This window comes from Odocoileus virginianus, chromosome 5, assembly GCF_023699985.2.
Source record: "Odocoileus virginianus isolate 20LAN1187 ecotype Illinois chromosome 5, Ovbor_1.2, whole genome shotgun sequence".
Classification (NCBI taxonomy): domain Eukaryota; kingdom Metazoa; phylum Chordata; class Mammalia; order Artiodactyla; family Cervidae; genus Odocoileus; species Odocoileus virginianus.
In genome coordinates, this window is record NC_069678.1 from 67,202,820 (window position 1) to 67,217,622 (window position 14,803).

The 14,803-nt window shown below is 35.9% G+C and overlaps 1 protein-coding gene across 2 annotated transcripts in view; it reads right to left on the reverse strand.

The window, feature by feature from the left end:
• Positions 1 to 4,789: 4,789 nt before the first annotated feature.
• Positions 4,790 to 14,803, reverse strand: part of HOOK1 (hook microtubule tethering protein 1) — a 62,971-nt gene continuing 52,957 nt past the window's right edge. For both annotated transcript variants that reach the window (XM_020882040.2, XM_020882043.2), the window contains exons 18-22: positions 14,672 to 14,754; positions 13,940 to 14,040; positions 10,987 to 11,088; positions 9,053 to 9,121; positions 4,790 to 7,148 (exon numbers count right to left, since the gene is read on the reverse strand). In XM_020882040.2, the coding sequence (XP_020737699.2) occupies positions 6,978 to 7,148; positions 9,053 to 9,121; positions 10,987 to 11,088; positions 13,940 to 14,040; positions 14,672 to 14,754 (526 nt within the window). In that variant the 3' untranslated portion in view covers positions 4,790 to 6,977. The remainder of the gene's footprint in view (positions 7,149 to 9,052; positions 9,122 to 10,986; positions 11,089 to 13,939; positions 14,041 to 14,671; positions 14,755 to 14,803) is intronic.

The following is a 14,803-nucleotide window of genomic DNA, read 5'->3' on the forward strand; positions in this document are numbered from 1 at the left end:
CCAAAATAAACTAAACCTGGAAGGCAGCTTTGGGGAACAAATGTGGAAGTTTTCTGTCTTTTGTGTGCCTCTTTACCTTAAATCCCCTCTTGGGTATTTATTCCCAAGCCCCATCTTGGGTTAATGATGTGGTGGGTGTGATCTTTTCTTGAAAACTGATTGTCAGCTTTTGATTAAGTGGTCCCAGCCTTAACACAATTGATGAGCATTTTGCAGTGTGTGTTATAGGAAGAACCTTTTTTTAAATGTGTATATCTATGATAAATTTTTGCTTTGCCATTACCATCCATGGACAGAGGAGCCTGGCAGGCCACAGTCTGTGGGGTCGCAAAGAGTCGGACACGACGGAGCGATTAACACACACACACATTACCATAAAGTTTTTGTATAGCAATCGATATAGCTGTAGATTATGAACTTAGAGCAATCATATATATTGCTTGCTGATCTCTTAATTCCAAATGCATTTTAAACACCGTGCATTTGTACTCTCTTCCCCTCCTGTTTTTGTATCATGTTTTACATCTAATTGCTTGTGTATCTCTACACTGCTTTTTGTGGATGCAAGTGATTTTACTCCCTTGTGAAGGTCACTCAGTTGTGTCCAAATCTTTGCAACCCCATGGACTGTGCAATCCAGGGAATTCTCCAGGCCAGAATACCGGAGTGGGTAGCCTTTTGTTTCTTCAGGGCATCTTCCCAACCCAGGGATCGAACTCAGGTCTCCCGCTTTGCAGGCGGATTCTTTACCAGCTGAGCTACCAGGGAAGCCCAATCATGAACTTTTTTTTTTTTTTTTTTACTATCTTAGTCTTTTAACCTACCCACCAGTTTAGGATTGGATAGTTTTCGATGTTTACTCTGTTTGCCTTTACCATACTTTAATTGTTTCTATTTGTTGTCTTTTTATTCTGCCTACAGAAGTTCTTTTAGGATTTGCTGTAAAGTTAGTTTGGTGCTGAATTCTTTTGAACTTTGCTTTTGATTTCTCCATTAAATCTGAACCTGAGCCTTTCTGAGTATCCTTGGTTGCAGGTTTTCCCCTCTCATCACCTTAAATATAACATGCCACTCCCTTCTGACCTGTAGTTTCTGCTGAAAAATCAACTGATGATTTTATGGGAATTTCCTTGTATTTTATTTGTTGCTTTTCCCCCTGTTGCTCTTAATATTCCCCCCCCCTTTTTTTTTTAAATTTTGATTACAATGTGTGTGTGTGTGTGTGTGTTCCTCCTTGAGTTAACCCTGTATAGGACTCTCTGGAATTTCTGAACTTGTTGACTGTTTGCTTTCCCAGGCTAGGGAATATTTTCAGTTATTATCTTTTAAAATATTTTCTGAGGTTCTTTCTCTCTTCTGTTACCCTTATGGGACCACTATAATGTGAATATTACCGTTGATGTTGTCCCAGAGGTCTCTTAAATTGCTCTTCTTTATTCTGTTCCATAGCAGTGATTTCCACTACTCTGTCTTACAGCTCACTGATCCATTCTTTAGCATCATCTGGCCAACTATTCATTCCTTGTAGTGTTATTTTTCACTTCAGTTATTATATTCTTCAACTCTGCTTTTTTGTTCTTTATATTTTCTAAGTATTTTTTAAATCTCTAAGTTCTCACTCTGAATGTGAGAATGTGCATACATTCTCTTCCTGAGTTCTTTGATCACCTTTACGCTCATTACTCTGAACTTTTTCTCAGGTAGGCTGCCTGTCTCTACATCACTTGGTTCTTCTGTGATTTTATCTTGTTCCTTTGTCCCATATGTATTCCCCTGCCACCACTTTAGTTTTTATTTGTATGTGGTAGGTTTGTTATGCTTTTCAATCTTGGAGATGTGACCCTCTGTAAGAGATGTCCTATGCATCTGAGCAGAGCCCTCCCCTCTCATCACCCAAGGGTCAGGGACAGATTGGTCCCAGGATAGGGTGTGGTGTACATGGTGGTTACCATGGGGCTTACAGAAAATATAGTTGTAACAGTCTATTTAAGATGATAACAGCTTCACTTGCAAACAAAGCTTTTTTCTCTCCTGCCCCATTATATGGTAATGTCACAACTTACATCTGTTTATATTGTGTATCCATTAATTAATCTTTTATACTAGAATGAACAATGATTTCCCACCACTGTAACAGTAATATGGAATTCTGTTTTTGTCTATATATTTACATTTATCAATGAGTTTCATAATTTCCTATGCTCTTATGTTGTTTAATATCCTTCAGCTTTTATCTGAGAAAGTCTTTTGTTTCCTCTTTATTTTTGAAGGACAGCTTTGTCAGATATAGTATTCTTGGCTAGCAGGTTCCCGTCACCCCCCCACCCCCACCCCACCCCGTGCAGCATTTTAAATATATTATCACACTCCCTTCTGGAGGACAAGATTTCTGATGAAAAATCTGCTTATAGTTTCATGGGGCTTCCCTTCTACGTAACAAGTCACTTTCTCTTTTGTTTCAAAATTCTGTGCTTAACCTTTCAATAATTTGATGATAATGTGTCTTGGTGTGGGGCTTATTTTATTTGGTATCCTTTAGGATTCATGGACCTGAATGGCGGTTTCTTCTCCCAGCTGTGTGAAGTTTTCAGCTATTCTTTCTTTGAATAAACTTTCCTCCCCTTTCTCTCTCCTCCTGTGCTGCTCCACTGTGTTTAGTTGCTCACTCATGTCTGACTCTGAGACCCACAGACTGTAGCCCGCCAGGCACCTCTGTCCATGGGGATTCTCCAGGCAAGAACACTGGTATGGGTTTCCATACCCTCCTCCAGGGAATCTTCCCGACCCAGGAATCAAACCGGGGTCTTCCACGTTGCAGGCAGATTCTTTACCAACTGAGGTACCAGGGAAGCCAGAGATATCTAGAGTAGAACTGTCCAATAGGATTTTCTTTGATGATGGAAATGTTCTTAATCTGCGCTGTCCCTCAGGCACATGGCATTCGAGATAAGGAGTGGAGGGGGAAGAACTAGGGAAAGGGCGCCCTTTCTTTTACTAGGCACCCATGACTATTATTCACATCTCTTTGGCCAGAACGTAGTTAAATGGCCCACCCAGTTTTACAAGGTAATCTGCTGTGCTGTGCTAAGTCCCATCCGACTCTTTGTGACCCCACAGACTGCAGCCCTCCACAGGCTCCTCTGTCCATAGAATTTCCCAGGCTAGAAGACTGGAGTGGGTTGCCCTTTCCTCCTCCAGAAGATCTTCCTGATCCAGGGATCAAACCAGCACTCCTGCATTAACAGGCAGGTTCTTTCCCACTGCCCCACCTGGAAAGCTGCACAAAGGAATCTGGCAAGTAGCTAATCCACACCTCCTTCCCATGCATCCCCCTTGGTAAATGTAACAAGCTAAAGTATGGGGCTCTGTGACTAAAGAAGAAGAGAAGAATGAATATTAAACGACAGTATCAGATTTTGCAACAACAACAAAAAATTCTAGAGTCCATGATAATGCAAATTGGGGACAAAAATGATACATCAAAAATCACTTTTACACATCTTCTCATTCACCAAAACAATTCAAATGAAAAGCAAAATTAGAATTAGTGCAATTATTTTTTCTTTACCAGTCTAAATATTAAAGTTTTTTTATTTAAAGCAGCAAATAAATGTGCGCTTGTACCCACTAAAAATACTTATCAGACACAGAATCAGAAAGTTTATTTACTTAAAACATCTGACAACTATCATATTGGACAATCATTTATTTAAAATAATATCTTAAATACTTACAAAAATAAATCCAGTATCACTTCTATTTTTTAAGTGTCAAAGTCTTTGCCATAGAAAATAGAAAGAACCTTTTACAAACTAAAAATTACATTTAAGATACATCAAGTTTAATAACTGCACACTATTTTCTTTTATGGTTGTGCTTTAAAAACTTACTTCTTTGCAATGTATAGGTTCACAATATGAATGTATGCATAAAACCACATACATTTTTACATAGGAATGTTATTCATTAAATACACATACAGAGAACCTAACACAGATAATATTGTGGCCTAAAAGCCATCCCATAGGGCCAGATAGTGTAGAAACAGGTATAGAAGTAGAAGTATTATTTGACATTCAACTTAGCACTCCAGTTATCAAAGATGATGATATCTTAGCAAGGGATTCTCAGTTTAATGTTTCTAGACAAGACATTAATTCTTAATGTATCTTAAATCGTTAGTTCAACAGTCTTTCTTCATTGAAAAAATACAATGAACTTCAAATATTTTGCATTACATTAAGCAGAGGATAAACATTGTCATATGTGTACACACTTTTATTTTAAAAAGGTAAAGGAATTATTAATCTTAGAGAAAATGCTGAAAATTAAAGATCATTCCCAAAGTGGTTTTACTTTATAATCACTGGGACATTCACTTCCTTATCAAATAGATAAATGCTGAATTTCTCTTCCCTGGTAATATGCACTCAAGCCTCACAACACAAACATGTAAAAATCATGGTTCAAGATGAATATTTATAATGCTTTACCACCCACAGGGTGTCAATCTCACTATATTAACCAGATGTGGAAAAGACTCTCACTTCTGATCAGTTCCTGGTTTTCCATATGATAATCACAATAATACAGAACTTTAAATTATGTTAGTAAGTTATTAGTATAAATACATATCGAGCATGTTCAATTCTATCAACTAGAAAAGTGATAAATCACAAAATTTGCTTTCTCTCTATTTAGGAAAAAGAATCTAGTCTTACACCCTTATTTAGAAATTGCATGAATTATTTAGAAATTTCAAATATAATAACTGGAAAATTATAAGCAATTGAACTGTGAAAATTCTAATTTATTGAAGTTGATGTTTTACAACAGATTTCATTAAAAGGGAGCTTGAAGAGCTTCTGAAATCTCAATTACAAGCAAGTAGTAAACACTAAAGGAGCAGATGTCTTACACTGACCAAAATATACCAAAATGCCATAATAACTGGAAAATTTTAATTAGCATGCTAAAATAGTTTCAAAGACATATTTCATTTCACTAAAAGTCACAGGCAAGCAGAGACTCTAAAAATATAGGAAAATGCAACCCAACAACATAATTGCACCAGTAAAGAACACCAAAATCTAAGAGGTAGTAAAAAGAAGTAACCCTGATAAAATATCCTGGCAGATGCTCCCTAATCTCAGAGACCCAAATAGAGTATGAAATTCTTATATTTTCACTGATTAGAAACATTTACTGGTATAGAATCTAAAAACCAAGTATCTGAATAATACCGTAAATGGAACAATAGTCGTAATTTAAAAAAAAAAGTCTAAGAGGCTAAGAATAAAATCTTTACCAGAGGTCTATAAGCCTACCAAGTCTGGCCTACTCTGGCCAGTTTCTGCAAAGTTTTACTGAAATACAACCACACCTATTTTATTTACATATTGTGTATGGCTGCTGCTTTTATACTTTCAGCTGAGATGAGTATTTGCAAAAGATCAAATGGCCCACAAAGTCTAAAACATTTACTGAATATCAACGACCATCTGTCCCTTCATGGAGAGTCTGCTGACCTCTGGTCTAGACATGTGCTGATCGGTATTGTAATTATTGAACAGTTCTGGAAAAATTAACTGTGAATGTCACAACACTTAACTGTGAATGTCACAACACAAGGTATTCAACTAAAAGGAATGTAAGATGCTGCTTACATCACAGTTCAATTCCTTTTCATATTTGATATCGTCCTAACATTTTTCTTTTTTTTTTTTTTCTTCTAACATTGAGTATTTCCAGACTTTTATAAAAAGATTTAGTACTGTACTGTCCAGTGGAGGTTTTCGCATTTTATATCTGCACTGTCCAGTACTGTAGCCATTAGCCACATGTGGCTATTGAGCACTTGAAATGTGGCTAGTGCAACCAAGGACCTGAATTTTTAATTTTAATCAATTTGCCACACGTGGTTTTTGGTTACATTATTGGACAGCACAGATTTTACTCAAATTAAAATTCCAAAGTGTGACTCTTAAAAATGACTAAAAATAATGGAGTAACACCTTTGAGAAAAAGAGCTTTGGGCAGAAAAGAACTAAATACAATAAACTCAGCCCAAGACAGGTTTCTTAATTAGTAAACAAGGTAAAACTTATTCCAAATTGACCCTTCACTGTATACTCTCTTTTCAGTGAAGAGGTAAACTACTAACTCATCTTTTTTTTTTAGTAGTAGAAGCCCTCTAATTGCTTAAAAATAATAATTTTATGCTTAAAAGCAATAATAATTGTAATCTTCATTAATTATATTAAAATAGTGTGGGCATGTCACACAAAGTATATTTTTCAGCTTGCCTCCCATCAGAAAGTCATCTCTTAAAGTCCAAAGTCCATACCCTTAACATTTCAACCATGCTATACAGAAGCCTTTGTTTATAGTAGGTACATATGAGAACTATGACCTTGTCTAAATCTGCAACATTTCCAAATAGTCACTTCTACTATGGAGAAGACATTTCAATACAGTCAAATCTTCCAAATGTTATTTTCCACTACATGATAAAAATATACCCATTCAATGACAGAAAGAGGTCAGAGGTAATATCTGTGTATTTTTGTCAAAAAAATATAACTCTTATATAGTTCTCCATGTGCCTACCTGTCCACTAGTTTCATATGGACCAGAACAGTAGTTTTAAATTGCATATAACTGATAACACATTGCAAATTAGTTACTGCTACAACTGAGAACATTAAAATATACAAAGTCAATTTTAAATAATAGAATACTCTCCAAAGACAAATGTTTGAGATGTTTACCTTATTATATCTTCCAATTATTCACACGTGCTCCCCCAGATAGCTACTTCCAAATTCTGTTTCCATATTAATCTGGCAAGATTAATTGCATACATTTTGATTTTTAAAAAGCTGCTATGAGAAACATACACTTCTTTCCAACCTTGCAGTTAGTTGAGAGATACAAAATATTTTAAGGGCACTTCTGTTTATGTGTTCTTTTGCAGTTTAATCAGTTGTCGCAGCAGGAACTTTAACAGAGAGATTTCTTCTGGTGCTGGTGATGTGCCGCTGCTGTGCTAGAAAAGACCGGGCGGGAGCACAGGCCCCCGTGTCTTTGCAAGCACCACTGCTGCTCACAAGTCTAGATTCCATCCCCAATTTCTGGAATGCTAGACTCTGAACAAAAATAAACAAACAACGTGACTATTTAGAGTTTGCAAAGCGCTTTCCACCTATACAAAGTCATTTAATCCTCAAAACAATCCTCTAAAGTGGGTGTTTTCCTCACTTTTTATAGAGAAAAATAAGAGTTCAGAAGCTAATCTGAACGTGATAATACCCATTAAGATAGGAGAAAAACCAGGGCATAAAACCCAGTTTCTCTATTTTAATCCATTACATTTGAAATCTTTAAAAACAATAGCTTAAAATAATGTCCTAGAATTAAGCTTAATTACAACAACAACAAAAAAAGTTCCAAGCAAACGTTCATGTCGGGCCATTATTCCAGCCACTGTGAGCAGACACAGCACAAGAGAATGGCTCAGGTCAATGGTTCTTGAAATGTGGCCTGTGGATTAACACCTGCACCACTGGGAATTTAAAAGTGCAAATTATACTTATGGATTCTACCTAGACTGACTATGAACCTCTGCAGGTAAGTCCAACAGTGTATTTTAACAAGTCTTCTGATGCATGCTGAAGTTTGAGAACCACAGAATACTTCAAATTTACTACGGTCTAGTTGTAAATCTGTACATGACAAATTACCGCAGTTGTGGGCTGTTGTGTTCCTTACTAAGGAAAGTCATTACTCCTCTCTCACTAGACCACATACCACAGTTACAGCTTCAGTAGTAACCAGTACATAGTGTTACCGTTAAGTGTTAGTCGCTCAGTCGTGCCCGACTCTTTGCGACCCCATGGACTGCAGCCCACCAGGCTCCTCTGTCCATGAGATTTTCCAGGAAAGGATACTGGAGTGGGTTGCCATTTAAATGCTCAAAAAACACAGGCTGAGAAATGACTAAATAATGCATTATTTGGCTCTAGTATCTTTGCTAATTTATTATGTGTCAAGAGGCCACAGAGCAACAAGGAAAATAATAAATCGTCTCTGATCTTAACTAGGATGGATAACTCATGAGGGAAGGTGCTGGGAACATCTACACAATTTCCTTCGAGGTCTTGCTAAATTAAGGCAGACTTTATCAAACAGAGGAGGGAGGGAAAGAATACAGACAAAAAGTACGATGGCATGAAAGAAGAAGGCATGTCTGAAGAAGGATAACCAGTTCCACATGATGAAGTATAGGCTTCACAGGTGGAGAGTCCAAAATTCACTCATACTATCAATAAGTACACAGATACACAGTAGCTAAGGTAGATAATGGCTGTGTTATCATCTATGCTAGCTGGTTAGAATACCCAAAAGAACCATATACATCAAGATGCTACTCTTGAAAACATCCCACTAAGGATGACAAAATAAAATGCGTTTCAAATTATTTTTATACTATTTGCTTTGTTAGGACAGACAGACAATTCTTGAAGAGCAGTGTCTGGACTACAAAAATTAAATACAATAAAGGACATACTGAGATCAGCTTTACGGATATTAAATGCTGAGCACTAGTAACACTTAATTTTGCATTATACAGATATTTGTATTTCCACAGAAACCCTTTATGAAGAACATATTAACTGCTTTAGCTCAAATGAGGCAATTTTAAAAATATTTATGAATTGCATGAATGCTTCATGTACATTAAAGGTTGCTGAGTATTGAAATCTATTTAGTGGTTTTGAAAAAGTCAGAATCAACTAAAGACATTAAAATAAAATATAAAGTAAATCTGGATTATGACCAGTTTTTTTTTTTTTTTAAATAAAAGAGCATATGACAAAATACCTGAGTGCGACACACAGAGTCAGGGTAACTGTGTTCAATTATGCATAAACGTGAACAAGTACTAACTTGTACATGTTCTAATTTGTACTAATTCTTTCCATGGTTCATGGTCAAAATGTTTGATAAGCACGGTTCAAGACATCTAATCACTGGCTAAATTTCAACTCACCTTATTATACCAGGCAGAAACAATGAGTTTTTCTTCATAATCACGGAATTTTGCTACTTTACATTCACTCTGGAAAAAGATACAAGGACTATTTAAAATCCCAGAATTAAACCCAAACTGCTAAAAATGGATACTTTTTTCATTATGCTTATGATCAAGAGAATGTGAATAAGTGCTGGGAGGCACATACAGCAGACAAAATGTAAAGTTGAATCATGGACAGTACATGCCCAACACCTTCAGCAAAGAGTAAGACTGACTAATAAAATCCAGGAACTTTACTAGGAGAACAGATATGGAACAATAACAACAAAAACTGAGTGAGTCTATCTAGAGAAAAAAGTAACCACTGGCTTCAGTGACAAAACAGAGCTGCACCTGTGGAGGAGTCAAAACTAAGGAGAAAAGGGATGTGGGGAAAAATAACCCAAAAAATCTTTTAAATTTTCCTTTAAAGCTTAAGCCTCAATTGTTCTGTCTCAGTCCTTGGTGACTGTATACTAGACTGGCTGTGGCCCTATCTGTGTGCCACCCTAGAGACTGACATTCATTTCTTAATTATTCTAGTACAGTGGATTTTGTAATTTTGTTGAGCATCAGATATAGCTGACTCACATAAAATGTTATAATCTAAAACATCTGATGTTCCTACAGATGCTCATGAAACAAAAAGCATACAGGAAACAAAGGAGATAAGATGCTCTTCTGGATCACATGCACTCCAGGAGAACTGCCCAAGAAGGATGCAGATAGAATAACCTCTGCTATAAACACTAGCTTTCTCCTCTTTACTTCTGCAGTGTGTATAAATACATATCCATAAATTAAAAGTCCATATGCAGGGTCTTAACTGAATACTTCCTCAGAGCCCTGTATTAGAGGTGCAGTTTTATCATCACAGCTGTTAGGGAGCTGCATGTCAAGCAATGACACTGGTGTACCTGCTCATTGGCTTTCACTGGGACGTGAATAATCAGAGCGACTTAGAGTTCAGCAATCATTCAGTTCAAGTCCCATTATTTTACAGATGAAGAGACTGAAGATTAGAAAGGAAGGTGGTAACCTTAACACACATTAACACTAAAGCTGTAACCTTGGCCTCTGATTTCTGTGATACTGAATGCGGCAATACAGAGATATAAGATACAGCCCCTGTCCTCAAGACACTCTAACACATGTCACAAAGAAAGGTGCTATTATGGAATGAATTCATGAGTTCAAAGTACATGGAGTCACTATGGAGAGATCACTAACTGTGCCTAAGACATACATGGAGAGCTTTATAAAAGAGGAGATATTGAAACTGGATCCTGAAGAAGGAAGAGTTATTTCTCCTGAGAGATACCTCTATCCAGTACTTTTTACAATGCCTGACATGGCCTGGACAAGCATTTATAGCAAGTGCCACCATAAGGCTGGTGTACATGCAGGATATTAAAGTCTTCAAGACTTTAAATATTTTTACCACACTCTAACGGCTCAGAAATAACGTGAAGAAAATGATGAACATACTTCCCTAAAACACAACCTTCCTAGTTGACTTACAGGGAGAAGAAAAGGGAAGAAGAATCTGGTTAACTGAGTACAGTACCTGTTTAAAAAGATAAGCTTTGTGTCTTTTTTTTTAAAAAGTGAACTCTCATCCATCCTTTGACATTTTAAAAGGAGCATGATAGCAGAATTCTACTAGAAAGAAGGACAGGCTATATGACTGGCTGTTACCGACGGAGAGACATACAATGAGGCAGGGCACACAGGCTTGGAAAGGCCCGTTTCGTGGGCCAGTGAGATGCTGTAATACCCACACTGAGGGCTGAAGTGTGCTGCTCTCCTAAGTGCTTGTGAAACTTGATCATTAATGGAAAATGCTGGCAGCAGTTAATCATCAGGATTATACAGAATTAAGAGGAGATGTATGAATATGGAAATTTTACCTCCAGAATCTCAATTCTTCTCTCTTTCTCTGCCAACTGCTTTCTAAGTAGCATTATTTCAGCTGATGCTGGATTTAATTTGGGATCTAAAGTTTTTATTACCTGTTTAAAGGAAAAAAAAACAAATCTCTTATGTTTACTTTGTCAAATACTGAAATATGAACACAGTCTATAAAATCAGTGTAAATAAAGTGAAACATTATGCAGAAAGTGATCTGAGTTAACTGTAGCTTATTTTATAGTCTAACTTGAAAAATAAAAATAACGTTATAAAGAAATTCAATATTAAAAATATGAAGATGCACATTCCCAAATCAAATTTCCTTTCTTCAAGACACAGTACTCAGAAAGTTACTTAGCTTTATAAAGCTTTGAGCACTCAAGCCTTGAAATAACCCTTTTAAACATTTATTTGACTTAGATAAATTAAAAAAATTTTTTAAAGTTTAATTAAAATCAATTCAATAATTATACAATCTGTTGAATGTACATGGTTAAGAGTAACAGAAATTTCTTAGCAATAATCTTTTTTATCACCATTATCTAGTTAAATGTAATTCAATACATAAGATCAATATAATAGACGATGATTTTCTGTGTAAATTCTAGAGTACTCAATTATATCTATGTAAATTACAGTTTGACCAGATGTTGCTCAGAGTGAACCAACTAGGCGGTCACCTAGTTTATGAGGTGGTTTCCTACTATGGCAGGAAATCAACTCAGAAATATCAGGTGTAAATTACAAGCAAAAACAAGTTTCCAATAATAATGTCATCTGTTTGATCTAATTACAAAACTATTTTAAAGGACTTAAAATTTACTGAAACTCCAATACTTTGGCCACCTGATGCAAAGAACTGACTCACTGGAAAAGACCCTGATGCTGGGAAAGACTGAAGGCAGGAGAAGGGGACGACAGAGGATGAGATGGTTGGATGCCATCACTGACTTGATGGACATGAGCTTGAGCAAGCTCCAAGAGTTGGTGATGGACAGGGAAGCCTGCTGTGCTGTAGTCCATGGGGTTGCAAAGAGTTGGACACGACTAAGCAACTGAACTGAAAATTTAATGAATTCAGAAAATTTCATCTATGTTTACAGAAGCTATGGAAAACAAGACTAGAAGGTAATATCCCTAAAAATTACTGTGGTTCATTCAAAACAATTTACTAAGCACTAAATGCGGCAGGCACTATGGCAGATGGGACTACAACAGTTCACCAGAGTCTGGGGACACTCCCATATGAAGTACACATTATAAAAGCAGACATATTAGTGTTTAAATCACAATTTAATTACAAAGAACACATAAGAGTTTATTGCCTCCAAGTGCTAAAAGTATGGTTGTGACTTTTTTATATTTTCTGAGTTTCCTATTATATACACATGGTACTACTTTAACCTCTGCCCTGAAGTAGCATAAGGGGAAAACACAAAATCATATTTACCAAAAAAGAAGCTGTTTTTTCAATGACAATATTTGATGATGGCAAGAACATGGGATTCATTGTCACTGCTTTGTCTAAGTAGTTATAATACTTTTGGAATATTATTTCCAGCATCTTAACAATGTTCTTATATTTTGACCTAATAATTTTGTTTGAGAGATAAACCTAGGAATGAGATTAAGACAATAAACCAAAATAAGGGGAAAACTTTCTATATAAATATGCTGTCTGCAGCTTTATTTTTAGGAGCAAAAAAGAAAAAGACATGGAAACAAAATTTTCCCAACAATAGGACGTCGACTAGGTAAACTATGATACATCTACTCAACTGAAAGAATATCACCTAGCGAGTCTTTTATTTTGTAGTCTGCTTCATATACAAAGTGTCTTCTTTGCTGCTGCATTCCCAGTACTTAGCATAACATTAAATATTAAATTACATCTATATAACATGAGAACATTAAGTTTAAAAATACAAACCATATGATCACAAATCATATGTTTTATGATCATACAAACTAAGTGTGTGTCTGTATTATGGTAAACAATCACAGAGATAATAGGCATTGAAAAAAAATGCACTGTTAAGAAAACATACCAAAAAGTTATGAGCAGTTGTCTCTGGGAACCTTACAATATATTTTCACTGAAAGCATTTATACTTTTGTAAAGGAGACACTGAACTGTGGCAGTCTGCCTGGATGTTTCACAGGCCTGCCTCCCTAGAAGTTGGGAGCAGCCACATGCCTGAGTTCTGCCCAATGAAATGAGAGGAAAGTAGCCATGCAATCTTGGCTGTCTTCCCCAATACACAGTTGGACAATGTCCAGTGAATCTGAGAACTCCATACTGAAGAAGGTGGAGCCTTCATCAGCTTGGGACTCTGCATGATTGTGTGGAGTAGAGAGCCACTCCCGCACTGATCAAGAAGTAAACCTTTACCTTGTTAAGCCTTGAGGTCATGGGGTTTACCTGCTGCTGCAGGTACAATAACATTCTTTGAAAATACTTAGAGTTAATGAAGAATATATATTCATGGAAATAAAAGATTTTATGAAAACAGTACTTAGAAATATTTAAGAAAAAGTATGAAATAAGGAAAAGAATAGTCTGGTGGACAGTAGACTAGCCTTTAGTTGTCTAATACAGACAATGCTAAAACAATTTAAACAAGTTTTCAAAACAGCAAATGTTAATTGTAAGAGCTAAAGATTACATTACTTACAGTAGTCATTTTCTCCAGTGAGGTTACTACAACATTTAAACTGTCCCTATGAAGTCATGTGCAGTTATTGCACCTGTTTCTATTTACTGAATAAAAGAAGATAATTTTATGCAGAGCCCTAAAATACTGCTAATATGTCTGCCCTGTAAATAGGGACCTGACTGACAAGGCAGGGTGGTGAGGAGAAAGCAATGTGACATCGATCCATGAAGGTGGGTATGGACCCAATTAGAACCCAAGTCACAAAGACTAAAATGCTGGAAGACAAGCCACTCACATTTCTTGCTTTCTCTAAGTACATTTTGTATCTTTCCTCCATTGCTTTCATATCTTCATCTTTCTTCTGAAGAGCAGCTTCAAGCTCATTGATCTTTTGTACTGTTGTTGAAAAAAAAAGAGACATGACCAATTTGAAATACTCCCTCCTCACATAAAAAGATTACATGTATTTTCTAAAGACTGATAAAGAGAAATCTTTTATTCCTTCTTTATAGTGAATTCTTCTCTAAAACTTTTGAACTACACACAAGACATCCCTGTTCATTTTGTATTATTTTTTCTTAAAAATATCAATAATCTGCATTACCAAGCCATGTTTCTCCTTTCTATAGCAAGTATTTCAATGAGCAAATACAGCTTATAATTTAAGCACAACCATCACAAAATAAAATGTTCTTTCTACATATTTGAAGTTCATTTTAAACTGATTACAAATTTTATTTACACTTCCATATTACTAATTCTATTACATTTTACAATGTTTGATACTCCTATATATCATTCAGTTTATTTTGCAGATTTACTTTTTGCTTTAAGATATACTCATTTATTAATTACTTAAATCACTGAAAATTATTAATGATTTTTATTTGCAACATATTTATCTTTGCATTGCCCAAAGACTAATATGCACAGTTCTAGCATCCTTCAACTAAAAAGGTAAGTTTTTTTTTTTTTTTTAAGGCAAGTCTTTAGATAAAGTCTGATTCAGGTTTTTACAAATACCTACCATTCTGGTTTACATCTGGCTGGAGGTCTTCAATGAGCTCTTGTTTCTTCTGTAGTTCTTCATGGACCTCTGTTAGTTTTTCCCTAAGTAATGGAAAGAGCATGGAGGTTTGGAGTCAGAGAGACCTAAGAA